Source organism: Nannospalax galili, unplaced genomic scaffold (genome assembly GCF_000622305.1).
Source record: "Nannospalax galili isolate Female #2095 unplaced genomic scaffold, S.galili_v1.0 scaffold886, whole genome shotgun sequence".
NCBI lineage: Eukaryota > Metazoa > Chordata > Mammalia > Rodentia > Spalacidae > Nannospalax > Nannospalax galili.
The window spans coordinates 1,145,420-1,154,988 of record NW_008355971.1 but is presented as its reverse complement, the minus strand read 5'-3'; the positions used below and the strand labels follow the sequence as shown (position 1 = coordinate 1,154,988).

At 48.6% G+C, this 9,569-nt stretch overlaps 1 protein-coding gene across 5 annotated transcripts in view; it reads right to left on the bottom strand.

Moving 5' to 3' along the window:
• Positions 1 to 9,569, bottom strand: part of Sipa1l3 (signal induced proliferation associated 1 like 3) — a 257,269-nt gene that overhangs the window by 81,345 nt on the left and 166,355 nt on the right. For all 5 annotated transcript variants that reach the window (XM_029556583.1, XM_029556584.1, XM_008853891.3 and 2 more), the window contains one exon: positions 4,014 to 4,590. In XM_029556583.1, coding sequence (XP_029412443.1) covers positions 4,014 to 4,590 — 577 coding nt within the window. The remainder of the gene's footprint in view (positions 1 to 4,013; positions 4,591 to 9,569) is intronic.

Here is a 9,569-nt window from a genome sequence, read left to right as displayed (position 1 = left end):
TCCTGCTGCTACTGCTAGAACAGCCCATGTTCACACTGTCAGCTGTAGTTCTTACTAAGCGCCTGCGCTGTGTACCAGATGCTGGCCTGCGCACAGAGGGCATAGCAGTGAACACACTGCATAAAAGTACATGCCAGATGGTGGTAAGGCAATCTTAGACAATGAGACCTCAGGTGACATTTGAGGTTTGCAGGAAGGGAAGCACTAAGCCATGGAGCAACAACACAGAAATCCAGCAAGAAGGGCCAGGCGGTGCAAAGGCCCTGAGGCTGGACACCTGCCTAGCATATCCAAGAAGCAGCAGAGGTCTGTGTGCAGGGAGCAGAGAGCAGAGAGCAGAGAGCACACAGGACAGCTAGAGGACTTAACAGGGAGCCAAGGACACAGGCCTCCTGGGCCAGCAGGGCTTTTCCTGGTACCTACAGTGAGCTGATCTCTTGGAGTACAGTACTGAGGTGATCAGATCCCCATGTTAAGAACAGACCACAGTGAAACAAAGGCAAAAGAGGCAGATGTGTATGTGTGTGTGTGTGTGTGTGTGTGTGTGTGTGTGTGTGTGTGTACAGACTCCCATAATAATTTGAGAGAGGCAAGGCATGGTGGCACAAGGCAGCAAACCCCAGCACTTGGGTAGCTGAGGTAGAAAGACCACAGCTTAGAGGCTAGCCTGGGGCGACACAGTGAGACCTTATCTCACCTCCTCTGCCCCCAGTAAAAATTAAAAAAATCCAAAGCCACAGGCAGCTTGCACTGGGGAGAAGGTAAAGGAGTGGGAAGGGCAGCTGGAGGCTGCCTGTGAAGATGGCACTGATGGGGTGTGGGAATGAGAATGAGGTGGGGCCCTGGCTGATGCAAGGTCTCTAACTTCAACAAAAAGCCTTGGCCTTCACTGAGACAGGAAATGTGGGGATGTGGGAGGGACACCAGCTTGCTATGACCATGTGAAATTTCAAGGGTCGCTTGGACAGCCCAGGGGAGATGCTGAGGAAGTGACTAGAGGCCAGGCTTGCCTCTGGGCTCAGGTAAGGTCTGTAGAGTCAGAGCAACTTGAATTTGGATCCCAATTCTGCCAATACCTGGCTGTATGAGCTCATGTGAATATCATCCTTCCCTGTGCCTCAATTTCCTCATCCATCCAGTGGAGACGAAAACAGGACCAGCACTTGAGCTGGTGTGAGGACTTTGCAATGCCATGTGCCAAACTCACTCAACAAACCAATTACTGATTGGTGTTTACTAAACACCTACTGTGTGCTGCCCTGTCCCATGTCTATGACATAGGAACAGATAAAGACTCCAGAGCCAGACTTCACCTTTTCCAGCCAGGTACTGACCAGGCTCAACCCTGCTTGGCTGCTGAGCTTCTGTGATCAGGTGTGCTCAGGGTGGTACAGTCATGGACCAGACCTCCCCTTCTACCAGGAAACTGAAACCCTGGCTACAGTGGTTTGGGGAAGCAGCATGAATTATGACATCAAAGAAGCTGAGAGCAGGGTTTAACCAATCCCACTTGAACTTAACTAGGGAGTGAGAAGGCCTCCGAGGGTGAGGACAGCCACTGGTCATGGGAGTACTGGGAGATCATGGCCCACCAAGATAGGCAAGTTTGTCTGAACAACACAACTCACCCAGCCTTCAAAACTTTCACATCATAACACATATATAAAACACAAGAAACTTGCACATAATATAGGATGAATCTTTTGGGGGAGAGCAGAACTGGGGGGGTTGAACCTAGGACCTCACACATGCTAGGCAAGTGCTCTACCACTGAGCTGCCTAGCCAGGATGATTCTTGTTTCTATTCTCCAGCTAAGGAAACTGAGTCACTATGATGGTTAGTGTTGATTGTCAATGTGACAGAATCATCTGGAATCACCTGGGAGAAGGGCCTCCAGGCTTACCCGTGGGGGTGTGACTGTGCTAACTGAGGGGGGCAGACCTGCTCACTGTGGTGGCACCATTCCCTGGGCTGGGATCCTGGACAGCATCACATGGAGAAAGCGAACTAGCACTAGGGAGCTGCATCTGTCACTCTCTGCTTGATGGCAGATGTAATGGGACCAGCTCCCTGAAGCTCCTGCCTCTGGACTGTAAGCTAGAACTGCAAGGTGAAGAAACCCTTTCTCCTTTGTTTCTTTTCTCAGAGTATTTTTTATCACAGCAACAGAAAAACAGTCACACACAGTCTGAAGCAATTTGACGGGTGGTCACTCAGCTGGCAAGTGGCAATGCTGGGACCTGGCACCAGGCCTTTGGTCTCTAGAATCTGTGCTCTTCACTACTGTGGCATCCGGCTTTCTCTGGGATGCTTGACACACCACTCTGCTAAATCCCCGCCAAGACTGCCATCAGTACTGACTGCAGCTCACCTTCCTGTGGAGTTCGGGTGTGGCCTCAACACTTCCTAGCACAACTAATTTGTCACTAATCGACCATTCTTGGTTTGGCCGTGGGTCTGAGTGAGTTGTCTACCAGGAAGGAGTGTAAGGTAAGACATTTTAGCTCCACCCAGCCCCACCTCACTGTGATGACGGAGAGGAAACCCAGAATCCGGGTTCCATGCTAGGCAAGCACTCTACCATTGAGCCATACGCCAACCCAAGGATTAGCTGGGTGACTTTAGGATAAAAATTTTTATCCAGGCCGGGCGTGGTGGCACACACCTTTAATTCTAGCACTTGGGAGGCACAGGCAGGCAGATCTCTGTGAGTTCAAGGCCAGCCTGGTCTTCATAGTGAGTTCCAGGACAGCTGGGGCAACAGGGAGACCCTGTCTCAAAAAAAAAAAAAAATTTTTTTTTTTTATCCAGATTGTCTTTGTCTTTTAACATAGAAAGTTAAACTACTTACATCTACCATGATTGCTACAATGAAGTCGATTCCTGCCCTACAATTTAAGTTCCTTTGGTCCTTTCACTGTACTGTTTTTTCGGCTCCCAGCCTCACTTCTATACTTTAATGACCTACAGGGTGTCCAAACCCTTTGTCATTATGACATGGTGCTGTAGACTACAAATGTTTTGGGATACATTTATAACTATCCTGGGATGTGTGGGGCCCATGGGCCACAGGCTAGACATGCTGAGTCTAGCACCTTTTTTATTAATTACTTAATAATTTATTATTATTATTTTGAGACAGGATCTCACTATGTAGCTCTGGCTGGCCTGGAACTTGCTACTATATAGACCAAGCTGGCCTTGAACACAGAAATCTGTCTGCTTCTTCCTCCCAAGTGCTGGGATTAAAGGCATGCCTGGTTTATTTTATTTATTTGTTTATAAATGTGTGAGTGTCTTACCTGTGTGTATGTAAGTGTGCCTGTGTCGTGCAATGCTCTTGGAAATGCAGTTGTTAGCCACCATGTGGGTACTGGGACCCAAACCTGGGTCCTCTCCAAGAGCAGCCAGTGCTCTTAACCACTGAGCCATTTCTCCAGTCCCTTATTTTATTTTTAATTGTGTCTCTGTGTGCACATCTCTGCATATATGTGCATGCAGTGCCAATCTAGAGTTACAGAGGATTGTGAGCTATCCAATATGGGTGTTGGGAATTGAACGCTGGTCCTTATTCTTACTGCTAAAACATGTCTCCAGCTCCTAGAACTTTTTCATTCAATTCTAATTCTCCCAGAAAAGCACTCTTAGTATTATTAGCATTATTATTGACTTCTTTGGTGCTGAGAATTGAACCTGGGGCCTTTTCAGTCAGTGCTCTATCAGTGAGTTTATCTCTAGCCCCACTTGCATTTTTAGAACAAGTTTAAACTTACATCTTCTCTACTTTCAGGATTAATAAATACATCTTGGTCCTTCCAAGGCAACGGCATGGGCAGCCACAGGTTCCTGGCCCATTCCCTCCCCAGGGGCAATGTGGGAAGCAGAACTTACAATTCTGACTTAGGACTTATTCATGTCCCAGCCTAACTGCCTGGGCCAGGGAAGGTGCTGTGCGCTTCCAGAGCCTTCTGCCAAACACAAACAGCACCTGCTGCTGGGCCTTCTCTCTTACCTTCAGCCTCTGGACAATTTCCCTTATGTCCTCCACAGAGCCCTCTGCAGCCTGTAAGAAGATGTGGTCCCCTCGGCCATAGAAGATCTTCAGTGTGGAGGAGTCTGGGGTCCAGCCAATGACATCCCCGCAGTAGCAGTTGAACACAACTTCCTTGGTGCGGAGGTCCAAGAGCACGACAAACTCATTGGAAATTCCCAAAATGCAGTCGATCTCTACCCCTTGGGCATAGTCCTGAGCTGCCACCCGCCAGGCAATGGCCCCAGCACTGTGCTGCTCTGCACCGGCCCTGGCCTTCGTCTTCTCCTTCTTTTTGGAGGTCAGGGAGATGAGGTTGAATTTGCCAGAGGAGTCTATGGGGGTGTTGGAGACACAGTTTTCAGCCAGGTCTTTGAGGTACTCCTGGCGGGTCCTGGTGGCCATGGTATGGAATTTGTCAGATTTGTGCGCAGCGTTCTCAGCATTAATCACCTTGGCTAGCAAGAAGTCTCTGAAGACATCAGATTTGCGGAATGTGGTTCCATTGGGGATGGGGGGGCCGAAAGGAGGAGCGTCTTTGGATCGGGTCACAGCCATGCTGAGGAGGGAGAGACCGTTTAGACGCAGAAAGAAAAAGACTAACATTCTTCAAGCCTGGCAGCATGTGCTTGTAATCCCAGTACTTGGGAAGCAAAGGCAAATGGATCATGAGTTTGAGGCCAGCCTGGGCTACATGAGACCCTGTCTCAAACAAACAAACAAGACTCTCTTTAGAAAGAAAAAATAAGGGGCTGGAGAGATGGTTCAGTGGTTAAGAACACTGGTTGTTCTTGCAGAAGACCCAGGTTCAAATCCTAGCACCTACATGGCAGCTAACAACTGTCCATAACTCCAGTCCCAGGGGATCCCAACAGCCTCTTCTGACCTCCGCGGGCATTGCATGACATGGGTGCATTTACCTACATGCAGGCAATACACACATACACATAAAATAAAAATAATAAATAAGTTTAAAAAAAAGAAGAAAAAAGAAGATCAGTGGTAAGATTGTTTTTACCCTTGTGTATGCTATGCAAGTGTTCTACTACTGAGCTACATCTTTGAGCCCTTGGTTTTCTCAGATAGAATCTTACTATACAGCCCAGGTTGGCCTTGAACTTGCAATTCTCCTACCTAAGCTTCCTGAATGCTAGGATTACAGGTGTGTGCCACCACCCCCGGCTTTCAACTTCAGTTAGCCTTGTTTTATATAAAACTGTGTCAGATTATAGTTTGGAAAACATTTCTTTTTGTCCTCTTCACTGTAGTAGGCTGGCACATGCCTACTACCCTTTCCCTGAGCCTGGTTATGAGACTTGATTTGGGCAATGGCTTTTGTTTGGTCTTAGCAAGTTTGAGGCCAGCCTGGAATTCATGAGACCCTGTTTCAAAAGAATAAATAGATTACATATTAAACAACATTCCATGTAACCCAAAGAGTACAATGTGTGTTGGAATTTGGTTGACCTCCAGACCACTTTTCCCATCTTGACAGGGGATGGTATAATGTTCATTCCTTTGACAAGGGCTTCCTGGATGCCCCACTCTCAGCTTTAGGGTTACAATGCTTCCTGACTTTCCAGAGTTGCCACACTAATGAAGACAATCAGTGGTGTATCATGACAGAACAGATGCTCCTAATTAGGATTGGGGAGTCTGGGAGGGCCTCTCTGAGGAAGTGACAGCTAAGCTGAGCAGGGCTATGGGAGAACACACCAAGAAGAAGGAACGGTATGTACAGTAGTTCACGTGGGAGAGGGCCACGCAGAGGGAGGCAAGCCCAGAGGCAGGGTCAGAGCCCAGGGAGCAAGAAGCCGGAGGTTAGGAAGGTCCCCACAGGCAGACCACACACAGCCCTGGTGGACTGTCATGCTTCCCACTGGCTGTGTTCTGGGAAGACTGTGCCCGTCACCTGGGTCCATCAACCTCATGCTTCTAAGTAAGTATGGCCAATAGGAGGCACTGACGGGGAGAGAGGCTGGAGTATAGCCACACACAACTTAAGGATGTGACTAGACACCACCTTTACAATGCTACTCTCCTAACACTGTACTGTACTGTACTAACACTGGAGTCACCTTGGTTGGCGTCGCATACCCTACCACGTCTGTACAACGGTCAAATCAGCTGCTGTCTCATTTCTCAGAATGTATCCCTAGTGTTAAGTGGTGAACAATTCCTTTCCTTTCTTTTCTTTCCTCCCCTGCCAGGCTGTGGTAGTAGCAGGGGCTTTGGTTCTCCTTTTTTTTTTTCCTTTAAATTGTATTTATTTTTATTTTATGTATATGAATGTTTTGCCCGCATGTGTGTAAGTACACCATGAGCATGTGATGCTGGTGGAGGCCATAAGAGGGTATCAGATTCCCTTGAACTGGAGTTATGGACAGTAATCAATGCCATGTGGGTGCTGGGAACCCAGGTCCTCAGAAAGGGCAGTACATGCTCTTAACCACTGAGCCATCTCTCCAATCCCAGGGGCTTTGGTTCTCAATCCCTCATTTGTAGTCACTGCTCTTATTGAATGGCCTCTTGCAGCCACAGCTCTCACCAGCTTCTAGAAACTTCTCTCAGGCCTCTTTGTGTCTGGATGAGGTAGGCAGCACTGCCTTTCTGTCCTCACTACTCCCAGAGGCCTCCTTTCCCCTATTAGTCCTCGGAGCCCTCTCATACTCGTGAGTCTGTTGACATCCTTCTTTAAATCTTTGGTGGGGGTGTTCTGCTGGTAAATCTGCAAAGATCACCATGTCTGCCTCATGGAACCAAGCATGGGTAGAGGACGAACAACTGTGGGGCCCCCATGGATTAGTCTGAGTCCCACTTTCCACCACCATTGTTTACTGCATAGTGTCCCCTTTATTGCACATGTGCCACCCTGGGCTAAATGGATTCCCCAGCACCAGCCTAGGTGCTCACTACTGGGATACAGACAGGCACAACAGAAGAAAATGATTTCCACCAGTGGGCAGGAGTGTATGTCTGTGCAAAGGGCAGTTCTGGTACACCAACCAGGCCAAGCCAGACCTTGTGGTCCCTCAACTCTAACAGCCTGGTGATTCAGAGACTTCCCAGCACCTGGCTGCTTAGAGATAGGCTGGTTTTCCTCACTCATGATTTTCCTGACTCATGATTTTAAGTCATGAAATTGTAAGTTGCTGAAGGTTCTGGACAACAGGAACAGCTGATCCCTCGTTTCTAGCAGGAGGGTCTGGATATCCACAGGCTCAGGGAGGATGCTCCTGCCCATTCAGAAATGACAGAAGATGAAAACTCATTATATAACCATAAGATGTGTGGCCACCAGGACACCTGATCCTAGAGCTTGGTTCGTGCTCCAAGAACACACACAATTATTTATTTAATAATTGTTTATTCAGTTTCTAAAGCACATGGGAAGGACTTTGGTACCTCCAGCCTTTTAAAGTCCTCTGATCTGTTAGCCAGACACGGTGGTGTACGCTTGTGACCTCAGCACTCGGGAAGCAGAGGGAGAATTAGGAGTCCAAGGTGATCTTTGGATACGCAGTGAGTTTGAAGTCAGCTTGGGCTACATGATGTGCATGTGTGCACACACACATACACACAAAATTCACTAGGGAGGTTGGAGTGGGAGGTCAGGGAACGGCAGGGCAGGGTAGGCTGGCTGCAGGATTCCTCCCTTGTGAGAGCCCAGAAGATTAGGTGCCTTTGAGAAGGCGGGGGTTGGTAAAGGGCAGCTGTGACTGTATCACTAACATTTTCTTTCTTTACAAAGAAAGAAAAGAGGGAACACTGAAGCACACAAGGCAAAATGCTAGCATCTGTCAAATCTGTTGGTGGCACATGGGTGCCTGCTCCATTATTTTCTGCACGTTTTGGAATGTTTAAAATATTGCATAATAAGTCTTTTTAAAATTAAGTTGTAAAAAATAAAAGGGCTGTGCATCAGAAAGAAGCCACCCTGGAGACCAAGCCTGTGCTTCCCTGGAGAGCTGGGAGGTGGGGGCAGGCTACTGGGGCTGTGAGGTAGGAGAGGGAAGCAGAGTGGGGAGGAAGGGAGCCTAGCACAGTGGCTCATAACTATAATCCCAGCACTCAGGTGGTTGAAGCAGGAGGATCACAAGCTGGAAGCCAGCCTACACTATGTAGGGAGTTGCAGGCTAGCCTAGCTACCTAGCAAAACCCTGCCACAAAAAAGCCAAGGGTACAGGTAGGGCTATAGCTCAGGATACAGCACTTGCCTAGCACACATCAGGGCCTGCATTCAATCTTCAACACCGTGCCACTCACCTATCAGAGAACAAAGAGTGAAGAGGAAGGGGAGGGAGCCCCTAGGCTAACTCAATTCTCCCTCGGCCTCTGTGGCATAAGCAGGCAGCCTCTTCTTCCAGGGCATGAGTGAACATCTGTCTTCTATCATCAAGGCTACCTTTCAGGTGCTGAGGAACAGTAAACTGTTGAACTCTGGCATCGTTTAAGTGGCCTTAGTCCACTCAGAGTTCAAGGTGCCAGTCAGCACCCTGCAGCCACTGTAGTGTATCCCAGTAATAAACACTTTGGGACCGAGGTGGCCGTGGGTTTGGACAGGGCCAAGGGCGCTGGTGCCCAGCAGCCACCAGGCAATGCATCTAGCACAAGTGGTTTATGTCAGCTAGAGTTGCATGCTGCGAGATCAAACAGGTCAATTCTGGCAATTCCACCAATACCAAGATCACCAGTACACTCAGGGACATACCCTTGACCTGCTACTTCCACTGCAGTAATTTCTTACATGCTGCACACTGGATACAGGCTGCACCGAGTGTAGAAACAAGGGTACCCAGTGCAGGTGCCAGCAAATGACTCCAACATCACCCCTGGAGGACAGTAGGAGACTGTCAAATGTCATGTTCTGGTAAGACACTGACTGAAAAACTCCAGGCCGCAGGGCAGTGGGTCCAGCACACCACTTGTATTGTAAAGGTGGGAGACGACCACTTACACGGATCTGCTTTAAGAATTGGGACACAGAAACAACGCACAGGGCATCTCTATGAAGGTGGCTGGGCAGTGAGGGAGATGCATCCTCACGTCCTTCTTTGGACTTCAGACCATTTTCAAAGAATGGAAAAGCATACCTGTTCCATTCCCAAGTCTCTAGAAACAGCTGATGGCCTGGGCCTGGACTGCTGAGTTGGGAGTTTCCAAAGACCACAGCACTATCCTGCCCCTAGTCTCCCAGGGCTTTTCCTCCTGCCCGGCTTTATCTACAGGTCATTACTCTTTCTGGCTAGGCATCTGGCTGCAGAAGAGGCGCAGAAGAGGCACCTGACCCCAAGCGGACCAGAGGGCCTCTACTCTGGAATTTCTGCTCAGGTTCCAGAAAAGCTCTTGCGCGCTCTCTCTTTCCAGGGTCTCATGCGAATGCTGGGAACTGAACCTGGGTCCTCTGCAAGATCCATCAGTGTTCTTAACCACTGAGTCATCTCTCCAGCCACAATTTTTATTTTTTTAGACAGTCTTTCTAAATTGCCCAGGCATGCCTTGAACACACTCTGTAATCCAGACAGACTGGCAATTCCC